Below are 26,085 nucleotides of genomic sequence, written 5' to 3' on the forward strand. Positions count from 1 at the left end.
GGCAGCGAGGGACTGAGGGACTGAGAGGGAGGGACTGAGAGATGGAGCGAGGGACTGAGAGGGGGAGCAAGGGACTGAGAGGGGGAGCGAGGGACTGAGAGGGGGAGCGAGGGACAGAGAGGGGGAGCGAGGGACAGAGAGGGAGCGAGGGACAGAGAGAGGGAGCGAGGGACAGAGAGAGGGAGCGAGGGACAGAGAGAGGGAGCGAGGGACTGAGAGAGGGAGCGAGGGACTGAGAGGGGGAGCGAGGGACTGAGAGGGGGAGCGAGGGACAGAGAGAGGGAGCGAGGGACTGAGAGGGGGAGCGAGGGTCTGAGAGAGGGAGCGAGGGACAGAGATAGGGAGCGAGGGACAGAGAAAGGGAGCGAGGGACTGAGAGGGGGAGCGAGGGACTGAGAGAGGGAACGAGGGACAGAGAGGGAGTGATAGATAGGGTGTGGGTGAGAGGGACAGGGACATGGGGAGAGGGAGGGGTGATGTCTCAGTGCTGCACTGTTCTATATTCGAGGTATAGCTCTGCTACGGCTAAAAAGTGCAGTGGCCCCTATACTGGTCCACTTCAGGAGGCATCACACTTTGGGTTGGAGTCTGATTCGTAGTCGGTACTTCCTTCAGATGACCAGGGATCTGTAGATGTGACTGGAGTCTCCGCTGTCCTTCAGGTCAGTGTTACTGGGGATGGAGAGCGGGTGTTCGATCCTGTCCTCAGTCACAGGTGTATCTGAGATAGAAGAGAATGTTAGCACCAGGTGTGACCACCTCCCACAGTAGGTGAACCAGCTTCTGTGACTCACTGTCTCACTTCCCCCAGCCCCAGGACAGACTGACCTTCCCCCAGCCCCAGGACAGACCGACCTTCCCCCAGCCCCAGGACAGACCGACCTTCCCACAGTCCCAGGACAGACTGACCTTCCCCCAGCCCCAGGACAGACTGACCTTCCCCCAGCCCCAGGACAGACCGACCTTCCCCCAGCCCTAGGACAGACCGACCTTCCCACAGTCCCAGGACAGACCGACCTTCCCCCAGCCCCAGGACAGACTGACCTTCCCCCAGCCCCAGGACAGACTGACCTTCCCCCAGCCCCAGGACAGACCGACCTTCCCCCAGCCCTAGGACAGACCGACCTTCCCACAGTCCCAGGACAGACCGACCTTCCCCCAGCCCCAGGACAGACCGACCTTCCCCCAGCCCCAGGACAGACCGACCTTCCCACAGTCCCAGGACAGACTGACCTTCCCCCAGTCCCAGGACAGACTGACCTACCCCCAGTCCCAGGACAGACCGACCTTCCCCCAGCCCCAGGACAGACTGACCTTCCCCCAGCCCCAGGACAGACCGACCTTCCCCCAGCCCCAGGACAGACTGACCTTCCCCCAGCCCCAGGACAGACCGACCTTCCCCCAGCCCTAGGACAGACCGACCTTCCCACAGTCCCAGGACAGACCGACCTTCCCCCAGCCCCAGGACAGACTGACCTTCCCCCAGCCCCAGGACAGACTGACCTTCCCCCAGCCCCAGGACAGACCGACCTTCCCCCAGCCCTAGGACAGACCGACCTTCCCACAGTCCCAGGACAGACCGACCTTCCCCCAGCCCCAGGACAGACCGACCTTCCCCCAGCCCCAGGACAGACCGACCTTCCCACAGTCCCAGGACAGACTGACCTTCCCCCAGTCCCAGGACAGACTGACCTACCCCCAGTCCCAGGACAGACCGACCTTCCCCCAGTCCCAGGACAGACTGACCTTCCCACAGTCCCAGGAGAGACTGACCTTCCCCCAGTCCCAGGACAGACCGACCTTCCCCCAGTCCCAGGACAGACTGACCTACCCCCAGCCCCAGGACAGACCGACCTTCCCCCAGCCCCAGGACAGCGACCTTCCCACAGTCCCAGGACAGACCGACCTTCCCCCAGCCCTAGGACAGACCGACCTTCCCACAGTCCCAGGACAGACCGACCTTCCCCCAGCCCTAGGACAGACCGACCTTCCCACAGTCCCAGGACAGACCGACCTTCCCCCAGCCCCAGGACAGACCGACCTTCCCCCAGCCCCAGGACAGACCGACCTTCCCACAGTCCCAGGACAGACTGACCTTCCCCCAGTCCCAGGACAGACTGACCTACCCCCAGTCCCAGGACAGACCGACCTTCCCACAGTCCCAGGACAGACTGACCTTCCCACAGTCCCAGGAGAGACTGACCTTCCCCCAGTCCCAGGACAGACCGACCTTCCCCCAGTCCCAGGACAGACTGACCTACCCCCAGCCCCAGGACAGACCGACCTTCCCCCAGCCCCAGGACAGCGACCTTCCCACAGTCCCAGGACAGACTGACCTTCCCCCAGCCCCAGGACAGACTGACCTTCCCCCAGCCCCAGGACAGACCGACCTTCCCCCAGCCCTAGGACAGACCGACCTTCCCACAGTCCCAGGACAGACCGACCTTCCCCCAGCCCCAGGACAGACTGACCTTCCCCCAGCCCCAGGACAGACTGACCTTCCCCCAGCCCCAGGACAGACCGACCTTCCCCCAGCCCTAGGACAGACCGACCTTCCCACAGTCCCAGGACAGACCGACCTTCCCCCAGCCCCAGGACAGACCGACCTTCCCCCAGCCCTAGGACAGACCGACCTTCCCCCAGCCCCAGGACAGACCGACCTTCCCCCAGCCCCAGGACAGACCGACCTTCCCCCAGTCCCAGGACAGACTGACCTACCCCCAGTCCCAGGACAGACCGACCTTCCCCCAGTCCCAGGACAGACTGACCTACCCCCAGTCCCAGGACAGACCGACCTTCCCCCAGTCCCAGGACAGACTGACCTACCCCCAGCCCCAGGACAGACCGACCTTCCCCCAGCCCCAGGACAGCGACCTTCCCACAGTCCCAGGACAGACCGACCTTCCCCCAGCCCCAGGACAGTCTGACCTTCCCCCAGTCCCAGGACAGACAGACCTTCCCCCAGCCCCAGGACAGTCTGACCTTCCCCCAGCCCCAGGACAGACCGACCTTCCCCCAGTCCCAGGACAGACCGACCTTCCCCCAGTCTCAGGACTGACTGACCTTCCCCCAGCCCCAGGACATTCTGACCTTCCCCCAGCCCCAGGACAGACCGACCTTCTCCCAGTCCCAGGACAGACTGACCTTCCCCCAGTCCCAGGACTGACTGACCTTGCCCCAGCCCCAGGACAGACCAACCTTCCCCCAGTCCCAGGAGAGACTGACCTTCCCCCAGCCCCAGGACAGACTGACCTTCTACCAGTCCCAGGACAGACTGACCTTCCCCCAGCCCCAGGACAGTCTGACCTTCCCCCAGTCCCAGGACAGACCGACCTTCCCCCAGTCCCAGGACAGACTGACCTTCCCCCAGCCCCAGGACAGACAGACCTTCCCCCAGTCCCAGGACAGACCGACCTTCCCCCAGTCCCAGGACAGACTGACCTTCCCCCAGCCCCAGGACAGACAGACCTTCCCCCAGTCCCAGGACAGACAGACCTTCCCCCAGCCCCAGGACAGACCGACCTTCCCCCAGCCCCAGGACAGACCGACCTTCTCCCAGTCCCAGGACAGACCGACCTTCCCACAGCCCCAGGACAGACTGACCTTCCCCCAGCCCCAGGACAGACCGACCTTCCCCCAGTCCCAGGACTGACTGACCTTGCCCCAGCCCCAGGACAGACCGACCTTCTCCCAGTCCCAGGACAGACTGACCTTCCCCCAGCCCCAGGACAGACCGACCTTCTCCCAGTCCCAGGACAGACTGACCTTCCCCCAGTCCCAGGACTGACTGACCTTGCCCCAGTCCCAGGACAGACTGACCTTCTCCCAGCCCCAGGACAGACTGACCTTCTACCAGTCCCAGGACAGACTGACCTTCCCCCAGCCCCAGGACAGACTGACCTTCTCCCAGCCTCAGGACAGACCGACCTTCCCCCAGTCCCAGGACAGACTGACCTTCTCCCAGTCCCAGGACAGACTGACCTACCCCCAGCCCCAGGACAGACCGACCTTCTCCCAGTCCCAGGACAGACTGACCTTCCCCCAGTCCCAGGAGAGACTGACCTTCCCCCAGTCCTAGGACTGACTGACCTTCTACCAGTCCCAGGACAGACTGACCTTCCCCCAGCCCCAGGACAGACTGACCTTCTACCAGTCCCAGGACAGACTGACCTTCCCCCAGCCCCAGGACAGACTGACCTTCTCCCAGCCTCAGGACAGACCGACCTTCCCCCAGTCCCAGGACAGACTGACCTTCTCCCAGTCCCAGGACAGACTGACCTTCCCCCAGTCCCAGGACAGACTGACCTACCCCCAGCCCCAGGACAGACCGACCTTCTCCCAGTCCCAGGACAGACTGACCTTCCCCCAGTCCTAGGACTGACTGACCTTCCCCCAGTCCCAGGACAGACTGACCTTCCCCCAGCCCCAGGACAGACTGACCTTCCCCCAGCCCCAGGACAGACTAATCTTCCCCCAGTCCCAGGAGAGACTGACCTTCTCCCAGTCCCATGAGAGACTGACCTTCTCCCAGTCCCAGGACAGACTGACCTTCTCCCAGTCCCAGGACAGACTGACCTTCCCCCAGTCCCAGGAGAGACTGGCCTTCCCCCAGCCCCAGGACAGACTGACCTTCCCCCAGCCCCAGGACAGACTGACCTTCCCACAGTCCCAGGACAGACCGACCTTCCCACAGTCCCAGGACAGACTGACCTACCACCAGCCCCAGGACAGACTGACCTTCCCCCAGCCCCAGGACAGACTGACCTTCCCCCAGCCCCGGGAGACACCTTCCCCCAGTCCCAGGACAGACTGACCTTCCCCCAGCCCCAGGAGAGACCTTCTCCCAGCCCCAGGACAGACCGACCTTCCCGCAGCCCCAGGACAGACTGACCTTACCCCAGTCCCAGGACAGTTTGGCCTTCCCCCAGCCCCAGGACAGTCTGGCCTTCCCCCAGCCCCAGGACAGACTGACCTTACCCCAGTCCCAGGACAGACCGACCTTCCCCCAGCCCCAGGACAGACCGACCTTCCCCCAGCCCCAGGACAGACTGACCTTCCCCCAGCCCCAGGACAGACTGACCTTCTCCCAGCCCCAGGACAGACTGACCTTCCCCCAGCCCCAGGACAGACTGACCTTACCCCAGTCCCAGGACAGACCGACCTTCTCCCAGCCCCAGGACAGACTGACCTTACCCCAGTCCCAGGACAGACCGACCTTCTCCCAGCCCCAGGACAGACTGACCTTCCCCCAGCCCCAGGACAGACTGACCTTCCCCCAGTCCCAGGACGGGACAAACAGACTCTACGTGTAATCCATATTGACCAACCCTTCCCTATGAAGGAACCAGTCACAGTCTTCCTTGCTATCCCCCTCTTTCCTGAAGATGCTGACTCTCCCTCCCCCCTCCCCTGAAGGTGCATCAACATTCTGGGAGTTACCATTCACGAGAAACTGAACTGGAGTAGCCATATAAATACCGTGGCTACAAGAGCAGGTCAGAGGCTAGGAATCCTGAGGCGAGTAACTCACCTCCTGACTCCCCAAAGCCTGTCCACCATCTACAAGGCACAAGTCAGGAGTGTGATGGAATACTCTCCACTTGCTCTGGATGGGTGCAGCTCCAACAACACTCAAGAAGCTCGACACCATCCAGGACAAAGCAGCCCGCTTGATTGGCACCCCATCCACAAACATTCACTTCCTGCACCACCGATGCACAGTGACAGCAGTGTGAACCATCTACAAGATGCACTGCAGCAACGCACCAAGGCTCCTTAGACAGCACCTTTCAAACCCGCGACCTCTACCAACTAGAAGGACAAGGGCAGTAGATGCATGGGAACATCACCACCTGCAAGTTCCCCTCCAAGTCACACACCATCCTGACTTGGAACTATATCGCCGTTCCTTCCCTGTCAAAGTCCACAGCACTGTGGGTCTACCTACACTACACGGACTGCAACAATTCAAGAAGGCAGCTCATTACCACCTTCTCAAGGGAAATTAGGGACAGGTAACAAATGCTGGCTTTGCCAGCGATGCTCACATGCAATGGAAGAATAAAAAGAACTCTCTCCCCCTGAAGCTGCTGACTCTCCCCCTCACCTGAAGTTACATCGCTCGGTGTTGTCTCTCGGCCACCAGCTAGTGGTAAGGACATGGAGGAAGAAATTTGCAAGGAAATTACAGAGAGGTGCAAAAATTATCGGGTAATTATAATGAGGGACTTTCGTTATCAAAACATAGACTGGGATAATAGTGGAAAGGGCAGTGAGGGGCAAGAGTTCCTAGAGTGTGTTCAGGAAAATTTTCTACAACAGTATATTGCTAGTCCAATGAGAAAGGAGGCACTGCTAGACCTGGTTCTTGAGATTGAGGTGGGCCAAGTGGATCAAGTATCAGTAGGAGAGCATTTCGGGGATAGTGATCATTGTATCGTAAGGTTTAGGCTGACAATAGAAAAGGACATAGAGCAATCCAGGGTAAGAATAATCATCTGGGGGAAGGGCAATTTCAATGGGGTAAGAATGGAGCTGGGACGAATAAATTAGAGTCAAAAGCTGGCAGGAAAACCGGTAGATGAACAATGGGCTACCTTCAAAGAAGAGAGGGTGCGGGCACAGTCAAGGTATGTTCCCTCAAAGGGGAAAAGTAGAGCAAACAAAATCCAGAGTTCACTGAATGAGAAAAGAGGTAGAGATTAAGATAAAGAAAAAGTGTGCTTATGACAGATACCAGGTAGAAAATACTATTGAGAACCAGGCTGAATATAGAAGGTCCAGAGGGGAAGTGAAAAAGCAAATAGGAGAAGCAAAGAGAGAGCATGAAAAGAGACGAGCAGCTAACATTAATGGAAATCCTGAAGTTTTCTATAGGCATCTTCTTTGGCCTCCTTGTCTCGAGAGACAATGGGTAAGCGCCTGGAGGTGGTCAGTGGTTTGTGAAGCAGCGTCTGGAGTGGCTATAAAGGCCAATTCTAGAGTGACAGACTCTTCCACAGGTGCTGCAGATAAATTTGGTTGTCGGGGCTGTTACACAGTTGGTTCTCTCCTTACACATCTGTCTTTTTTCCTGCCAACTGCTAAGTCTCTTCGACTCGCCACACTTCAGCCCCACCTTTATGGCTGCCCGCCAGCTCTGGGGAACGCTGGCAACTGACTCCCACGACTTGTGATCAATGTCACACGATTTCATGTCGCGTTTGCAGACGTCTTTATAACGGAGACATGGACAGCCGGTGGGTCTGATACCAGTGGCGAGCTCGCTGTACAATGTGTCCTTGGGGATCCTGCCATCTTCCATGCGGCTCACATGGCCAAGCCATCTCAAGTGCCACTGACTCAGTAGTGTGTATAAGCTGGGGATGTTGGCCGCCTCGAGGACTTCTGTGTTGGAGATACGGTCCTGCCACCTGATGCCAAGGATTCTCCGGAGGCAGCGAAGATGGAATGAATTGAGACGTCGCTCTTGGCTGACATACGTTGTCCAGGCCTCGCTGCCATAGAGCAAGGTACTGAGGACACAGGCTTGATACACTTGGACTTTTGTGTTCCGTGTCAGTGCGCCATTTTCCCTCACTCTCTTGGCCAGTCTGGACATAGCAGTGGAAGCCTTTCCCAAGCGCTTGTTGATTTCTGCATCGAGAGACAGGTTACTGGTGATAGTTGAGCCTAGGTAGGTGAACTCTTGAACCACTTCCAGGGTGTGGTCGGCGATATTTATGGATGGGGCATTTCTGACGTCCTGTCCCATGATGTTCGTTTTCTTGAGGCTAATGGTTAGGCCAAATTCATTGCAGGCAGCCGCAAACCTGTCGATGAGTCTCTGCAGACACTCTTCTGTGTGGGATGTTAATGCAGCATCGTCAGCAAAGAGGAGTTTCCTGATGAGGACTTTCCGTACTTTGGTCTTCGCTCTTAGACGGGTAAGGTTGAACAACCTGCCCCCTGATCTTGTGTGGAGGAAAATTCATTCTTCTGAAGACCTGAATGCATGTGAGAGCAGCAGGGAGAAGAAGCTCCCAAACAGTGTAGGTGCGAGAACACAGCCCTGTTTCACACCACTCAGGATAGGAAAGGGGTCTGATGAGGCACCGCTATGCTGAATTGTGCCTTTCATATTGTCATAGAATGAGGTGATGATACTTAGTAGCTTTGGTGGACATCCGATCTTTTCTAGTAGTCTGAAGAGACCACGTCTGCTGATGAGGTCAAAGGCTTTGGTGAGATCAATGAAAGCAACGTAGAGGGGCATCTGTTGTTCGCAGCATTTCTCCTGTAGCTGGCGAAGGGAGAACAGCATGTCAATGGTCGATCTCTCTGCTCGAAAGCCACACTGTGCCTCAGGGTAGACGTGCTCGGCCAGCTTCTGGAGCATATAAATAGTAAAAGGGTGGTAAAATGAGGAGTGGGCCGATTAGGGTCCCAAAAGGGTATTTGCACATGGAGACAGAGGACAGAGCTGAGGTATTAAATGAATACTTTGCATCTGTCTTTACCAAGGAAGAAGATGCAACCCAGACAATGTTGAAAGAGGAGGTAATTCAGACACTAGAGGGGGTTAAAATTGATAAAGAGGAAATATTAGATAGGCTGTCTGTATTTAAAGTGGATAAAGCACCAGGATCAGATGAGCTGCATCCAAGGATACTGAGGGAAGTGAGGGTGGAAATTGCAGAAGCACTGGCCATAATGTTTCAGTCTTCCTTAGACTCGGGGGTGGTGCCAGAGGACTGGAGAATTACAAACGTTACACCCTTGTTCAAAAAGAGTGTAAAGATAAGCCCAGCAACTACAGGACAGTCAGTTTAACTGCGGTGGTGGGAAAACTTCTAGAAAAAATAATTCAGGACAAAATTAATAGTCACATGCGCGTTGTGGGAAATCAGGGACACTTCCAGTGTCCCTGGCGACCATGTGTGCAGGAAGTGTGTCCATCTGCAGCTACGGACTACCCGCATTATGGAGCTGGAGCTGCGGGTGGATTCACTGTGGAGCATCCGCGATGCTGAGGACGTCGTGGATAGCACGTTTAGTAAGGTGGTCACACCGCAGGTAATGGCTGCACAGGCAGAAAAGAGATGGGTGACCACCAGACAGAGTAGTAGGTGCAGGCAGGTAGTGCAGGTGTCCCCTGTGGCCATCCCCCTCTCAAACAGATATACTGCTGGGGGGGATGGCCTCCCAGGCGAAAGCAGCAACAGCCAAGTTCGTGGCACCACGGATGGCTCTGCTCCACAGGAGGGGGTGAAAAACAGGAGGGGGGAGCCATAATGATAGGAGATTGAATTGTAAGGGGAACGGACAGGCGTTTCTGTGGCCACAAACGTGACTCCAGGATGGAATGTTGCCTCCCTGGTGCTAGGGTCAAGGATGTCTTGGAGCGGCTGCAGGACATTCTGAAGGGGGAGGGTGAGCAGCCAGAGGTCGTGGTCCATATTGGTACCAATGACGTAGGTAGAAAGAGGGATGAGGTCCTGCAACAAGAATTTAGGGAGCGAGGTAGCAGATTAAAAAGCAGGACCTCAATGATTGTAATCTCAGGATTACTCCTGGTGCCACGTGCTAGTGAGTACAGGAATAGGAGGACAGAGCAGATGAATGCGTGGCTGAGGCGATGGTGCAGGAGGGAGGGCTTTAGTTTCCTGGATCACTGGGTCTGTTTCTGGCAAAGGTGGGACTTGTACAAGTCGGACAGGTTGTACCTGAACCGGAATGGGACCAACATCCTTGCTGGGAGGTTTGCTAGTGCTGTTTGGGGGGTTTAAACTAATTTGGCAGGGGGATGGGATACAGAGTGGAGGTACAGTCGGGGGTGATGCACAGTCAAATATAGAAGAGAAACTGAGTCAGTCTGGAAGGCAGAACAAATATAGACCTGTTAAGGCACAAGTGAAAAATGCAAGGCTGGATTGTATCTATTTTAATGCAAGGAGTCTTACTAGTAAGGCAGATGAATTGAGGGCATTGATTAGCACATGAGATTATGATATTATTGCTCTCAGAGACATGGTCGAGGGAGGGGCAGGACTGGCAGCTCAATATTCCAGGGGATAGAATCTTCAGGCGTGACAGGGGAGGGTTAAAGAGGAGGTGGTATTGCACTGTTGATCAAGGAGTCAATTACTGCAGTCAGGAGGGATGATATCTTAGAAGGTTCCTCAAATGAGGCCATATGGGTAGAACTTAAAAACAAAAAAGGGGGCAATCACTTGGCTGGGCGTGTACTACAGACCTCAAAACAGTCAGGGAGAGATAGAGGAGCAGATATGTAGGCAAATCTCAGAGAGGTGTAAAAATAATAGGGTAATAATAGTAGGGAATTTCAACTTCCTCAATATTAACTGGGATAGTCTTAGTGCAAAAGACTTAAAGGGGGCGGAATTCTTAAAATGCATACAGGAGAGCTTTTTGAGCCAGTACGCAGAAAGTCCTACAAGAGAAGGGGCAAGGGTAGGCGGTGGCGTAGTGGTATTATCACTAGACTAGTAACCCAGAGACCCAGGGTATTGCTCTGGGGACATGGGTTCGAATCCCACCACAGCAGAAGGTGGAATTTGAATTTAATTAATAAATCTGGAATTTAAAGCTAGTCTAATGATGGCCATGAAACCATTGTCGATTGTTGTAAAAACCCATCTGGTTCACTAATGTCCTTGAGGGAAGGAAATCTACTGTCCTTACCTGGTCTGGCCTACATGTGACTGCAGACCCACAGCAATGTGGTTAACTCTGACATGCCCTCTGAAATGGCCGAGCAAGTCACTCAGTTGTAACTAACCGCTACAAAGTCAATAAAAAGGAATGAAACCGGACGGACCACCCAGCATCGACCGAGGCATCAGAAACAACAATGGCAAACCCAGCCCTGTCGACCCTGCAAAGTCCCCCTTACTCACATTTGGGGGCTTGTGCCAAAGCTGGGAGAGTTGTCCCACAGACTAGTCAAGCAACAGCCTGACATAGTCACACTCACGGAATCATACCTTACAGACAATGTCCCAGACACTGCAATCACCATCCCTGGGTATGTCCTGTCCCACTGGTAGGACAGACCCACCAGAGGTGGTGGGACAGTGGTATACAGTAGGGAGGGTGTTGCCCTGGGAGTCCTCAACATCGACTCCGGACTCCATGAAGTCTCTTGGAATCAGGTCAAACATGGGCAAGGAAACCTCCTACTGATTACCACCTACCGCCCTCCCTCAGCTGATGACTCAGTACTCCACCATGTTGAACACCACTTGGAGGAAGCACTGAGGGTGGCAAAGGCACAAAATGTACTCTGGATGGGGGACTTCAATGTCCATCACCAAGAGTGGCTCGGTAGCACCACTACTGACCAAGCTGGCCGAGTCCTAAAGGACATGGCTGATAGACTGGGTCTGCAGTAGGTGGTGAGGGAACCAACACGAGGGAAAAACATACTTGATCTTGTCCTCACCAATCTGCCTGCTGCAGATGCTTCTGCCCATGACTGTATTGGTAGGAGTGACCACCGCACAGTCCTTGTGGAGACGAAGTCCTGCCTTCACATTGAGGATACCCACCATCGTGTTGTGTGGCACTATCACCGTGCTAAATGGGATAGATTTCGAACAGATCTAGCAATGCAAAACTGGGTATCCATGAGGCACTGTGGGCCATCAGCAGCAGAATTGGACTCAACCACAATCTGTAACCTCATGGCCCGGCATATCCCTCACTCTACCATTACCATCAAGCCAGGAGACCAACCCTGGTTCAATGAAGAGTGCAGGAGGGCATGCCAGAAGCAGCATCAGGCATACCTCAAAATGAGGTGTCAACCTGGTGATGCTACAACACAGGACTATCTGCGTGCCAAACTGCGTACGCAGCAGGCGATAGACAGAGCTAAGCGATCCCATAACCAACGGATCAGACCTAAACTCTGCATTCCTGCCACATCCAGCCGTGAATGGTGGTGGACAATTAAACAACTAACTGGAAGAGGTGGCTCCACAAATATCCCCATCCTCAATGATGGGGGAGCCCAGCACATCAGTGTGAAAGATAAGGCTGAAGCACTCGCAACAATCTTCAGCCAGAAGTGTTGAGTTGATGATCCATCTCGGCCTCCTCCTGAAGTCCCCAGCATCACAGATGCCAGACTTCAGCCAATTTGATTCACTCCACGTGATATCAAGAAACGACTGAAGGCACTGGATACTGCAAAGACTATGGGCCCTGACAATATTCCGGCAATAGTACTGAAGGCCTGTGCTCCAGAACTTGCCGCACCCCTAGCCAAGCTGTTCCAGTACAGCTACAACACTGGCATCTACCCGGCAACGTGGAAAATTGCCCAGGTATGTCCTGTACACAAAAAGCAGGACAAGTCCAACCCGGCCAATTACCGCCCCATCAGTCTACTCTCAATCATCAGTAAAGTGATGGAAGGTGTCATCAACAGTGCCATCAAGCGGCACTTGCTTAGCAATAACCTGCTCAGTGACGCTCAGTTTGGGTTCCGCCAGGGCCACTCAGCTCCTGACCTCATTGCAGCCTTGGTTCAAACATGGACAAAAGGGCTGAACTCAAGAGGTGAGGTGAGAGTGACTGCCCTTGACATCAAGGCAGCATTTGACCAAGTATGGCATCAATGAGCCCTAGCAAAACTGAGGTCAATGGGAATCAGGGGAAAAAACCTCCACTGGCTGGAGTCATACCTAGCGCAAAGGAAGATGGTTGTGGTTGTTGGAGGTCAATCATCTGAGCTTCAGGACATCACTGCAGGAGTTCCTCAGGGTAGTGTCCGAGGCCCAACCATCTTCAGCTGCTTCAATGACCTTCCTTCAATCATAAGGTCAGAAGTGGGGATGTTCGCGAATGATTGCACAATGTTCAGCACCATTCGTGACTCCTCAGATACTGAAGCAGTCCGTGTAGAAATGCAGCAAGACCTGGACAATATATCCAGACTTGGGCTGATAAGTGGCAAGTAACATTCATGCCACACAAGTGCCAGGCAATGACCATCTCCAACAAGAGAGAATCTAACCATCTCCCCTTGATATTCAACAGCATTACCATCGCTGAATCCCCCACTAGCAACATCCTAGGGGTTACCATTGACCAGAAACTGAACTGGAGTAGCCATATAAATACCGTGGCTACAAGAGCAGGTCAGAGGCTAGGAATCCTGCGGCGAGTAACTCACCTCCTGACTCCCCAAAGCCTGTCCACCATCTACAAGGCACAAGTCAGGAGTGTGATGGAATACTCTCCACTTGCCTGGATGGGTGCAGCTCCAACAACACTGAAGAAGCTCGACATCATCCAGGACAAAGCAGCCTGCTTGATTGGCACCCCATCTACATTCACTCCCTCCACCACTGACGCACAGTGGCAGCAGTGTGTACCATCTGCAAGATGCACTGCAGCAACGCATCAAGGCTCCTTAGACAGCACCTTCCAAACCCACGACTTCTACCAACTAGAAGGACAAGGGCAGCAAATACATGGGAACACCACCACCTGCAAGTTCCCTCCAAGCCACACACCATCCTGACCTGGAACTATATCGCTGTTCCTTCACTGTCACAGGGTCAAAATCCTGGAACTCCCTTCCTAACAGCACTGTGGGTGTGCCTACCCCACATGGACTGCAGTGGTTCAAGAAGGCAGCTCACCACCACCTTCTCAAGGGCAATTAGGGATGGGCAATAAATGCTGGTCTGGCCAGTGACGCCCACATCCCATGAATGAATTTAAAAAAAAGTACTGGACCTTATCCTAGGGAATGAAGCTGCAGAAGTGGTAGAAGTGTCAGTGGGAGAGCATTTCGGGGATAGTGACCATAACTCTAAGATTTAAGGTAGTTATGGAAAAGGACAAAGATGGACTGGAAATAAAGGTATTGAATTGGGGGAAGGCCAATTTTAAGATGATGAAACAGGATCTGGCCAAAGTGGACTGGGAGCAGCTACTTGTAGGAAAGTCTACATCAGACCAGAGTCAACATGTACCCATTAAGGTGAAGGGTAGGACCATCAAGTCCAGGGAACCCTGGATGTCAAGGGATATAGAGGATTGGATCGGGAAAAAAAAGGAGGCTTATGGCAGGTCCCAAGTGCTGAAAACAGCGGAGGCCTGAGAGGAGTAGAGAAAGTATAGGGGGGTACTTAAAAAAGTAATTAGGAGAGCGAAGAAGGGACATGAAAAAACACTGGCGGGCAAGATAAAGGAAAATCCTAAGGTGTTTTATAAGTATATTATGGGCAAGAGGATAACCAGGGAAAGAGTAGGGGCCATTAGGGACCAAAGTGGCAATCTGTGTGTGGAGGCGATGCTCATAGATGAGGTTTTAAATGATTACTTTTCATCTGTGTCCACTATGGAGAAGGACGATGTAGGTGTAGAGATCAGGGAGGGGGATTGTGATATACTTGAACATATTAGCATTGAAAGGGAGGAAGTATTAGCTGTTTTAGCAGGCTTAAAAGTGGATAAATCCCCAGACCCAGATGAGATGTATCCCAGGCTGTTATGTGAGGCAAGGGAGGAGATAGTAGGGGCTCTGGGACACAAATTTTCAGATCCTCTCTGACCACAGGAGAGGTACTAGAGAACTGGAGGACAGCGAATGTGGTACCATTATTCAAGAAGGGTGGCAGCAATAAACCAGGTAACTACAGGCTGGTGAGTCTAACATCAGTGGTTAGGAAACTATTGGAAAAAATTCTGTGTGACAGGATTAATCCCCACTTGGAGAGGCAGGGATTAATCAGGGATAGTCAGCATGGTTTTGTCAGGGGGAGATCGTATCTAACTAACTTGATTGAATTTTTTGAGGCGGTGACCAGATGTGTAGATGAGGGTAAAGCAGCTGATGTAGTCTACATGGACTTCAGTAAGGCTTTTGATAAGGTCCCGCATGGGAGATTGGTTAAGAAGGTAAGAGCCCAAGGGATCCAGGGCAATTTGGCAAATTGGATCCAAAATTGGTTAGTGGCAGGAGGCAGAGGGTGATGGTCGAGGGCTGTCTTTGCGATTGGAAGCCTGTGACCAGTGGTGTACCACAGGGAACGGTGCTGGGACCCTTGCTGTTTGTAGTGTACATTAATGATTTAGACATGAATATCGGAGGTATAATCAGTAAGTTCACAGATGACACGAAAATTGGTGGTGTCGTAAATAGTGAGGAGGAAAGCCTTAGATTCCAGGACGATATGGATGGGCTGGTAAGATGTGCGGAGCTGTAGCAAATGGAATTTAATCCTGAGAAGTGTGAGGTGATGCATTTTGAGAGGACTAACAAGGCAAGGGAATATACAATGGATGGTAGGACCCTAGGAAGTACAGAGGGTCAGAGGGACCTTGGTGTACTTGTCCATAGATCACTGAAGGCAGCAGCACAGGTAGATAAGGTGGTTAGGAAGGCATATGAGATACTTGCCTTTATTAGCCGAGGCATAGAATATAAGAGCAGGGAGGTTATGATGGAGCTGTATAAAATGCTAGTTAGGCCACAGCTGGAGTACTGTGTACAGTTCTGGGCACCACACTATAGGAAGGATGTGATTGCACTGGAGAGGGTGCAGAGGAGATTCACCAGGATGTTGCCTGGGCTGGAGCATTTCAGCTATGAAGAGAGACTGGATAGGCTAGGGTTGTTTTCCTTACAGCAGAGAAGGCTGAGGGGGAACATGATTGAGGTATACAAAATTATGAGGGGCATTGACAGGATAGATAGGAAGAAGCTTTTTCCCTTAGCGGAGGGGTCAATAACCAGGGGGCATAGATTTAAGGTAAGGGGCAGGAGGTTTAGAAGGGATTTGAGGAAGATTTTTTCACCCAGAGGGTGGTTGGAATCTGGAACGCACTGCCTGAGAAGTAGTAGAGGCAGGAACCCTCACAACATTTACGAAGTATTTAGATGAGCACTTGAAATGCCATAGCATACAAGGCTACGGGCCAAGTGCTGGAAAATGGGATTAGAATAGTTAGGTGCTTGATGGCCGGCACAGACACGATGGGCCGAAGGGCCTGTTTCTGTGCTGTATAACTCTAAGACTCTATGGACAAATGCGAGTTCATTAAGGAAAGCCAGCATGGATTTCTTAAGGGAAAATCATATATAACTAACTTGCTGGTGTTTTTTGAGGAGGTAACAGAGAGGGTTGATGAGGGCAATGCTGTTGATGTGGTGTACATGGACTTTCAAAAGGCATTTGATACAGAGTCACACAACAGACTTGTGAGCAAACTTGTAGCTCATGGAATAAAAGGGACGGTAGCAACATGGATACAAAATTGGCTGAGTGACAGGAAACAAAGAGTAGTGGTTAATGGATGTTTTTCAGGCTGGAGGAAGGTTTATAGTGGAGTTCCCCAGGGATCAGTGTTGGGACCCTTGCTTTTCCTGATATTTATTAATGACCTGGACCTTGGTGTACTGGACACAATTTCAAAGTTTGCACATGATACAAAACTTGGAAGCATTGTGAGCTGTGAGGAGGATAGTGTAGAACTTCAAAAGGACATAGACAAGTTGGTGGAATGGGCAGACAGGTGGCAGATGAAGTTCAATGCAGAGAAATGTGAAGAGATTCATTTTGATAGGAAGAACATGGAGAGACAATATAGAATAAAGGGTATAATTCTAAATGGGGTGCAGGAGCAGAGGGACCTGGGTATATATGTGCATAAGTTATTGAAGGTGGCAGGACAGGTTGAGAGAGCGGTTAATAAAGCATACAGTATCCTGGGCTTTATTAACAGAGGTGCAGAGAGTACAAGAGTAAGGAAGTTATGTTGAACTTGTATAAGACACTAGTTCGTCCTCAGCTGGAATATTGCGTCCAGTTCTGGGCACCGCATTTGAGGAAAGACATGAGGGCATTGGAGAGAGTAGAGAAAAGATTCAGGAGAATGGTTCCAGGGATGAGGAATTTCAGTTATGGAGAAGTTAGGACTGTTTTCCTTGGAGAAGAGAAGGCTGAGAGGTGACTTGATAGAGGTATTCAAAATCGTGAGGAGTCTGGTCAGAGTAGATAGAGAGAAACTGTTCCCACTCGTGAAAGGATCGAGAACGAGAGGGCACAGATTTAAAGTATTTGGTAAGAGAAGCAAAAGTGACATGAGGAAAAACATTTTCACACAGCGAGTGGTTAAGGTCTGGAATGTGCTGCCTGAGAACGTGGTGGAGGCAGGTTCAATTGAAGCATTCAAAAGCGAATTAGACAGTGATATGAAAAGAAAGAACGTGCAGGGTTATGGAGAGACGGCAGGGGAATGGAACTGAGGGAGTTGCTCTTTCAGAGAGCCAGTACAGACACGAAGGTCCGAATGGCCTCCTTCTGTACTGTAACAATTCTGTGATTCTGTGAAGCCGCTGACTCTCTCACCCCCTCCCCTGAAGGTGCTGACTCTCTGCCCCGTCCCCTGAAGGTGCTGACTCTCTCCCCCCTTCCCTGAAGGTGCTGACTCTCTCCCCCCTTCCCTGAAGGTGCTGACTCTCTCCCCCCTTCCCTGAAGGTGCTGACTCTCTCCCCCCTTCCCTGAAGGTGCTGACGCTCTCTTCCCCTCCCCTGAAGGTGCTGACTCTCTCCCCCCTTACCTGAAGGTGCTGACTCTCTCTCCCCCTCCCCTGAAGGTGCTGACTCTCTCTTTCCCCCTCCCCTGAAGGTGCTGACTCTCTCTTTCCCCCTCCCCTGAAGGTGCTCACTCTCTCTCTCCCCCTCCCCTGAAGGTGCTCACTCTCTCTCTCCCCCTCCCCTGAAGGTGCTGACTCTCTCTTTCCCCCTCCCCTGAAGGTGCTGACTGTCTTTCCCCCTCCCCTGAAGGTGCTGACTCTCTCTTTCCCCCTCCCCTGAAGGTGCTCACTCTCTCTCTCCCCCTCCCCTGAAGGTGCTCACTCTCTCTTTCCCCCTCCCCTGAAGGTGCTCACTCTCTCTCCCCCTCCCCTGAAGGTGCTGACTCTCTTTCCCCCTCCCCTGAAGGTGCTCACTCTCTCTCCCCCTCCCCTGAAGGTGCTGACTCTCTTTCCCCCTCCCCTGAAGGTGCTGACTCTCTCTTTCCCCCTCCCCTGAAGGTGCTCACTCTCTCTCCCCCTCCCCTGAAGGTGCTGACTCTCTTTCCCCCTCCCCTGAAGGTGCTCACTCTCTCTCCCCCTCCCCTGAAGGTGCTGACTCTTTTTCCCCCTCCCCTGAAGGTGCCGACTCTCTCTCTCCCCCTCCCCTGAAGGTGCTGACTCTCTCTTTCCCCCTCCCCTGAAGGTGCTCACTCTCTCTCCCCCTCCCCTGAAGGTGCTGACTCTCTTTCCCCCTCCCCTGAAGGTGCTGACTCTCTCTTTCCCCCTCCCCTGAAGGTGCTCACTCTCTCTCCCCCTCCCCTGAAGGTGCTGACTCTCTTTCCCCCTCCCCTGAAGGTGCTGACTCTCTCTCTCCCTCCCCTGAAGGTGCTGACTCTCTCTCTCCCTCCCCTGAAGGTGCTGACTCTCTCTCCCCCTCCCCTGAAGGTGCTGACTCTCTCTCTCCCTCCCCTGAAGGTGCTCACTCTCTCTCTCCCCCTCCCCTGAAGGTGCTGACTCTCTTTCCCCCTCCCCTGAAGGTGCTGACTCTCTCTCTCCCTCCCCTGAAGGTGCTGACTCTCTCTCTCCCTCCCCTGAAGGTGCTGACTCTCTCTCTCTCCCTCCCCTGAAGTTGCTGACTCTCTCCCCCTCCCCTGAAGGTGCTGACTCTCTTTCCCCCTCCCCTGAAGGTGCTGACTCTCTCTCTCCCTCCCCTGAAGGTGCTGACTCTCTCTCTCCCTCCCCTGAAGGTGCTGACTCTCTCTCCCCCTCCCCTGAAGGTGCTGACTCTCTTTCCCCCTCTCCTGAAGGTGCTGACTCTCTCTCTCCCCCTCCCCTGAAGGTGCTGACTCTCTCTTTCCCCCTCCCCTGAAGGTGCTGACTCTCTCTCTCCCTCCCCTGAAGGTGCTGACTCTCTCTCCCCCTCCCCTGAAGGTGCTGACTCTCTTTCCCCCTCTCCTGAAGGTGCTGACTCTCTCTTTCCCCCTCCCCTGAAGTAGCTCACTCTCTCTCTCCCCCTCCCCTGAAGGTGCTGACTCTCTCTTTCCCCCTCCCCTGAAGGTGCTGACTCTCTCTCTCCCTCCCCTGAAGGTGCGGACTCTCTCTCTCCCTCCCCTGAAGGTGCTGACTCTCTTTCCCCCTCCCCTGAAGGTGCTGACTCTCTTTCCCCCTCCCCTGAAGGTGCTGACTCTCTCTCTCCCGCCCCTGAAGGTGCTGACTCTCTCTCTCCCTCCCCTGAAGGTGCTGACTCTCTTTCCCCCTCCCCTGAAGGTGCTGACTCTCTCTCTCCCTCCCCTGAAGGTGCTGACTCTCTTTCCCCCTCCCCTGAAGGTGCTGACTCTCTCTCTCCCTCCCCTGAAGGTGCTGACTCTCTCTCTCCCTCCCCTGAAGGTGCTGACTCTCTTTCCCCCTCCCCTGAAGGTGCTGACTCTCTTTCCCCCTCCCCTGAAGGTGCTGACTCTCTCTCTCCCTCCCCTGAAGGTGCTGACTCTCTTTCCCCCTCCCCTGAAGGTGCTGACTCTCTCTCTCCCTCCCCTGAAGGTGCTGACTCTCTCTCTCCCTCCCCTGAAGGTGCTGACTCTCTTTCCCCCTCCCCTGAAGGTGCTGACTCTCTTTCCCCCTCCCCTGAAGGTGCTGACTCTCTCTCTCTCCCTCCCCTGAAGGTGCTGACTCTCTCTCTCCCTCCCCTGAAGGTGCTGACTCTCTCTCTCTCCCTCCCCTGAAGGTGCTGACTCTCTCTCTCCCTCCCCTGAAGGTGCTGACTCTCTCTCTCCCTCCCCTGAAGGTGCTGACTCTCTCTCTCCCTCCCCTGAAGGTGCTGACTCTCTCTCTCTCCCTCCCCTGAAGGTGCTGACTCTCTCTCTCTCCCTCCCTCCCCTGAAGGTGCTGACTCTCTCTCTCTCCCTCCCCTGAAGGTGCTGACTCTCTCTCTCCCTCCCCTGAAGGTGCTGACTCTCTTTCTCCCTCCCCTGAAGGTGCTGACTCTCTCCCCCTCCCCTGAAGGTGCTGACTCCCTCTCCTCCTCCCCTGAAGGTGCTGACTCTCTCTCTCCCTCCCCTGAAGGTGCTGACTCTCTCTCCCTCCCCTGAAGGTGCTGACTCTCTCTCTCCCTCCCCTGAAGGTGCTCACTCTCTCTCCCCCTCCCCTGAAGGTGCTGACTCTCTCTCTCTCCCTCCCCTGAAGGTGCTGACTCTCTCTCTCTCCCTCCCTCCCCTGAAGGTGCTGACTCTCTCTCTCTCCCTCCCCTGAAGGTGCTGACTCTCTCTCTCCCTCCCCTGAAGGTGCTGACTCTCTTTCCCCCTCCCCTGAAGGTGCTGACTCTCTTTCCCCCTCCCCTGAAGGTGCTGACTCTTTCTCTCCCTCCCCTGAAGGTGCTGACTCTCTTTCCCCCTCCCCTGAAGGTGCTGACTCTCTCTCTCCCTCCCCTGAAGGTGCTGACTCTCTCTCTCCCTCCCCTGAAGGTGCTGACTCTCTTTCCCCCTCCCCTGAAGGTGCTGACTCTCTTTCCCCCTCCCCTGAAGGTGCTGACTCTCTCTCTCTCCCTCCCCTGAAGGTGCTGACTCTCTCTCTCCCTCCCCTGAAGGTGCTGACTCTCTCTCTCTCCCTCCCCTGAAGGTGCTGACTCTCTCTCTCCCTCCCCTGAAGGTGCTGACTCTCTCTCTCCCTCCCCTGAAGGTGCTGACTCTCTCTCTCCCTCCCCTGAAGGTGCTGACTCTCTCTCTCTCCCTCCCCTGAAGGTGCTGACTCTCTCTCTCTCCCTCCCTCCCCTGAAGGTGCTGACTCTCTCTCTCTCCCTCCCCTGAAGGTGCTGACTCTCTCTCTCCCTCCCCTGAAGGTGCTGACTCTCTTTCTCCCTCCCCTGAAGGTGCTGACTCTCTCCCCCTCCCCTGAAGGTGCTGACTCCCTCTCCTCCTCCCCTGAAGGTGCTGACTCTCTCTCTCCCTCCCCTGAAGGTGCTGACTCTCTCTCCCTCCCCTGAAGGTGCTGACTCTCTCTCTCCCTCCCCTGAAGGTGCTCACTCTCTCTCCCCCTCCCCTGAAGGTGCTGACTCTCTCCCCCCCCCCTCCCTGAAGGCGCTCACTCTCTCTCCCCCTCCCCTGAAGGTGCTGACTCTCTTTCCCCCTCCCCTGAAGGTGCTCACTCTCTCTCCCCCTCCCCTGAAGGTGCTCACTCTCTCTCTCCCCCTCCCCTGAAGGTGCTGACTCTCTCCCTCCCTCCATTCTGTGCTGAGTTTGTGCCAGTTTGATATTTAACCCTCAGTTACTAATGAATTGGAGGCATTCTTGGAGGTTTGATCATGTGATGCTTGTTACAGCCCCTCTATTCTTTGTGCCAAGTTGAGTATTTTTCAGTATTTTTGCTGAAATCGGTCCAACAACCAGGAGGTCAGTGTGAGCAGGGAAGGGGTAACTGAGTGAGCACTACATACAAACAGGAGGAGGCCATTCAGCCCCTCGAGCCTGTTGCACCATTCAGTGAGGTCATGGCTGATCTGTATCCTAAACCAATTGACTCACCTGAATATCCTTGTCTATCAAAAATCTATCAATATCAGATTAGAAATGATGAATTGATCCCCAGCAATTACTGCTTATTGTGGGAGTGAGTTCCACAAATTGACCAGCCTTTCAATGAAGAAGCATTTTCAAACTTCTCTCCTGAATGACCTGGCTCTGATTTTCAGGTTATGTCCCCCTTGTCATCGACTCCTCCCACCTGTGTAAAAGGTTTCTCTCTATCAACCCTCTCAGTGCCTTTCAAAATCCTAAACCCCTCAATCAAATGACCCCCTTAACCTTCTATATTCTAAGAATACAAGCCCAATTTATGTCATCTCCTCATAATCCTGGAGCCCTGGTAACATTCTGGTGAATCTGCTTTGCATTTCTTCCCAGGTTAGTCCATCCTTTCTAAGGTGGGCTGTCCAGAACGGTACACAGTACACTATCTGTGATCCAACCTAAGCTTTGTAGAGCTGTAGCAATACATCCTCCCTTTATATTCTAGTCCTCTAGTTATTGAGGCTAACATTCCATCACATTCCATCAGACTTTTTTTATACCTGACATTTTAGTGATCAGTGTACATGGATCTTTAGATTCCTTTGGACTGCCACTGTTCCGAGCTTTTCACCATTTCAAACATACCTAGATTGATTTTTTTTAGTACAAAATGGATGACTTTGCACTTAACTGCAGTGAAATCCATGTCAGTGTTTTGCCCTCTCAATCTATCAATGTCTCTTTGAAATTTTATGATCCTGTCTACACTCCACACTATACCACCAATCTTTGTGTCATCAGCAAACATGGACATATGGCTCTCAATTGTGCAATCCAGGTCATTAATAAATAAATATAGTGAATTGTTTATGTCCCAGCACAGATCATTGCAGGACACCACTAGTCACTTCCTTCCAATTCAACAACCTACCCATTATTCCTATTCAGCCTCCCCAAGCTCCTAACCAGATCCATAATTTGCCTCCAATTTCATGAGCTTTAATTTTTAAGCTAACAGTCTCTTCTGTGGAACATTACTGAAAGCCTTCAAAAAGTCTAAATGAACTACATCACAAGAACACAAAAAACAGGAGCAGGAATAGACCATTCAGCCCATCGAGCCTGCTCCACCATTCAATACATTCATGGCTGATCCCAGGATTCAATTCCACTTTCCTGCCTGCTCCCCATATCCCTCGATTCCCTGCGAGACCAAAAATCTATCGATCCCAGTCTTAAATATATTCAATGATGGAGCATCCACAACCCTCTGGGGTAGAGAATTCCAAAGATTCATAACACTTTGAGTGAAGTAATTTCTCCTCATCTCAGTCCTGAATGATTGACCCCTTATCCTGAGACTGTGTCCCCATGTTCTAGATTCCCTGACCAGTGGGAACAATCTCTCAGCTTCTACCCTATCAAACCCTTTCAGAATCTTGTATATCTCAATTAGATCACCTCTCATTCTTCGAAACTCCAGAGAATAGAGGCCTAATTTACTTAGCTTATCATCACAGGACAACCCCCTCATCCCAGAGACCAATTTAGTAAATCTTCACTGCACTGCCTCCAGTGCAAGTATATCCTTTCTTAAATGTGGAGGCCAAAACTGCACACAGTATTCCAGGTGTGGTCTCACCAAAGCCCTGTACAATTTTAGGAAGACTTCTTTATTCCTGTACTCCAATCCCTTTGCAATAAAGGTCAACTTGCCATTTGCCTTCCTAATGGCCTGCTGCACCTGTATGTTAACTTTGTGCATTCCTTGTACGAGTACACCCAAGTCTCTCTGAACATCAACGCTGATCAGTTTCACACCTTTTAAAAAATATTCTGCTTTTCTATTTTTACAACCAAAGTGAACTTCACACTTCCCTACATTATACTCCATTTGCCATCTTGCAGCCTGTCTATATCTCTCTGCAGTTTACCTTTCCATCGTGCTTTGTATCATCAGCAAACTTAGATACATTACTCTCTGTCTCTTCATCCAAGTCATTAATATAGATTGTAAATAGCTGAGGCCCCAGCACTGATCCTTGTGGCACCCCACTATTCACTGCCTGCCAACTTGAAAATGCCCCATTTATGCCCACTCTCTGCTTCCTGTCTGTTAACCAATCCTATCCACACTAATATATTACCCCCAACACCATGGGCCATAATCTTGCCTATTAATCTTTTATGTGGCACCTTATCGAATACCTTTTGAAAATCCAGGTATACGACATCTACTGCTTCCCCTTTATCTACCCCACTAGTTACATCCTCAAAAAACTGCAATAAATTTTTCAAACAAGACCTCCCACACTGACTTGTTCTAATCATACTCTGCTTCTCCAAGTGCAATGTTAAGAATTCTTTAATAATAGTTTCCAGCATTTTCCCAATGACTGATGTTAGGCTAAGTGGCCTGTCGTTCCCTGTTTTCTCTCTACCTCCTTTCTTGAAAAGCAGCGTAACATTTGCCAACTTCCAATCTGACGGGACCATTCCTGAATCTAAGGAATTCTGGAAAATCATAGCTGACACATCCACCATCTCAAAAGCTATTTCTTTTAGAACCCTCGGATATTGGCCATCTGGTCTTGGGGACTTGTCAGATCTCAATCCAAGTTTCTCCAATACTCTTTCTCAGCTGATATTAATTTCCTTAATTTCCTCAATGTTTTTATCCCCTAGGTTACTGACTATTTCTGGTATGGAACTTGTGTCTTTTACTGTGAAGACAGACACAAACTATTTGTTCAATGCCTCTGCCATTTCCTCATTCTTGATGATTTCTCCTCTCTGTCTCTAAGGGACCAACGTCTACTTTAGCTACTCGCTTCCTTCTTATGTACTTAAAAAATCTCTTACAATCTGTTTTTATATTGCTGGCTAGTTTACTCTCATTCTATTTTTTCCCTTATCAACCTTTTGGTGGCCCTTTGCTGGTTTCTAAAACATTCCCAATCCTCAGACTTGTTACTATTCTTTGCAACACTGTAAGCCTCTTCTTTTAGTCTAATACTCTCAACTTCCTGTGAGCCACGGATGGGTCTTTCTTGACAAGTTTTTGTTTTTGAACGGAATGTACTTTTGTTGAACCCTTTGAATTGTTTCTTTAAATGTTTCCTACTGTTCATTTACTGCCAAAACTTCCTGTCTATTTACCCAATTAACCTTAGCCAGTTCTCCTCTCATAGCTCCGTAATTGGCTGTTTAAGTTTAAGATTCTTGTTTGTGATTTAAATGTGTCACTTCCAAACTTAACCTGAAATTCAATTCTATTATGATCACTATTTCCCAGTGGATCTTTTACTATGATATTGCTTATTAACCCTGCTTCATTACACAATACGAGATCCAGGATAGCTTTATCCCTAGTCAGTTCTACAATGTATTGCTCCAAGAAACTGTCACAAAGCATTCTACAAATTTATCTTCTAGACCACTGTTGCAAATTTGATTGTCCCAGTCTATATGCAGATTAAGGTTCCCTACAATTAATAGATTATCTTTTTTACACACTCCAATAATTTCCTGTTTAATGTTATGTCCAATAATATAACTACTGTTAGGGGGCCTGTAAACTACTCCCACCAGTGTTTTCTGACTCCTGCTATTCCTAATTTCCACCCAAACTGATTCTACTTCATAGCTTCTGAGGTCAGATCCCTTCTTATTAATGTCCTTATGCCATCCTTTACAAACAGGGCTACCCCTCCTCCTTTGCCATTCTGTCTGTCTCTCTGAAATATTGTGTACCCTGGAATATTCATTTCCCAAATTTGATTTCCTTGTAACCATGTCTCGGTAATGGCAATTAGATCGAGATCATTTACCTCTATTCATGCTACTAGTTCATCTATCTTACTGCTGATGCTTCGTGCATCCATAGACATTCCCCTGTCCACTATATCTACTTCCTCAAAAAAAATTCAATTAGTTATGTTAGACGTGACCTACCCTTTACATATCCATGTTAGCTCTCTTTACTCAGCTTAAATGTTTCTAAGTGCTCAATGACTCAATCCTTAATTATCGATTGCAATAACTTCCCCACAACAGATGTCAGACTAACAGGTCTATCAAATCCTGGCATCTTTCTTTCCTCTTAAATAATGGACTTACATTTGCAATTTTCCAAACCTAAAGGGACAGTTCCTGAATCGAGAGAACCTAGAACCATAGAAAAATTACAGCACAGAAGGAGGCCATTCAGCCCATCACGTCTGTGATAGCCGAAAAAACTAGCCACCCAATCTAATCCCACTGTCCAGCACCTGGTCCATAGCCTTGCCGGTTACAGCACGTCAGGTGCAGATCCAGGTACCTTTTAAATGAGTTGAGGGTCTCTACCTCCACCACCGATCCGGGCAGTGAATTTCAGGCACCCACCACCCTCTGGGTGAAAAGTTTTTCCTCAGTCCCCGCTAATCCTTCTACCAATTACCTTAAATCTGTGCCCCCTGGTAATGAACCTCTCCACTGGGGGAAACAGGTCCTTCCTGTCTACTCTATCTAGGCCCCTCATAATTTTGTCACCCCTCAGTCTCCTCTGTT

General features: G+C 51.8%; 1 protein-coding gene across 1 annotated transcript in view; it reads right to left on the reverse strand.

Moving 5' to 3' along the window:
• Positions 1 to 395: 395 nt before the first annotated feature.
• Positions 396 to 26,085, reverse strand: part of LOC137365572 (E3 ubiquitin ligase RNF157-like) — a 455,910-nt gene continuing 430,220 nt past the window's right edge. Inside the window, exon 19 of the mRNA XM_068027950.1 lies at positions 396 to 721. Coding sequence (XP_067884051.1) covers positions 612 to 721 — 110 coding nt within the window. The 3' untranslated portion in view covers positions 396 to 611. The remainder of the gene's footprint in view (positions 722 to 26,085) is intronic.

The sequence above is a fragment of the Heterodontus francisci genome, unplaced genomic scaffold (assembly GCF_036365525.1).
Source record: "Heterodontus francisci isolate sHetFra1 unplaced genomic scaffold, sHetFra1.hap1 HAP1_SCAFFOLD_405, whole genome shotgun sequence".
Classification (NCBI taxonomy): Eukaryota; Metazoa; Chordata; class Chondrichthyes; order Heterodontiformes; family Heterodontidae; genus Heterodontus; species Heterodontus francisci.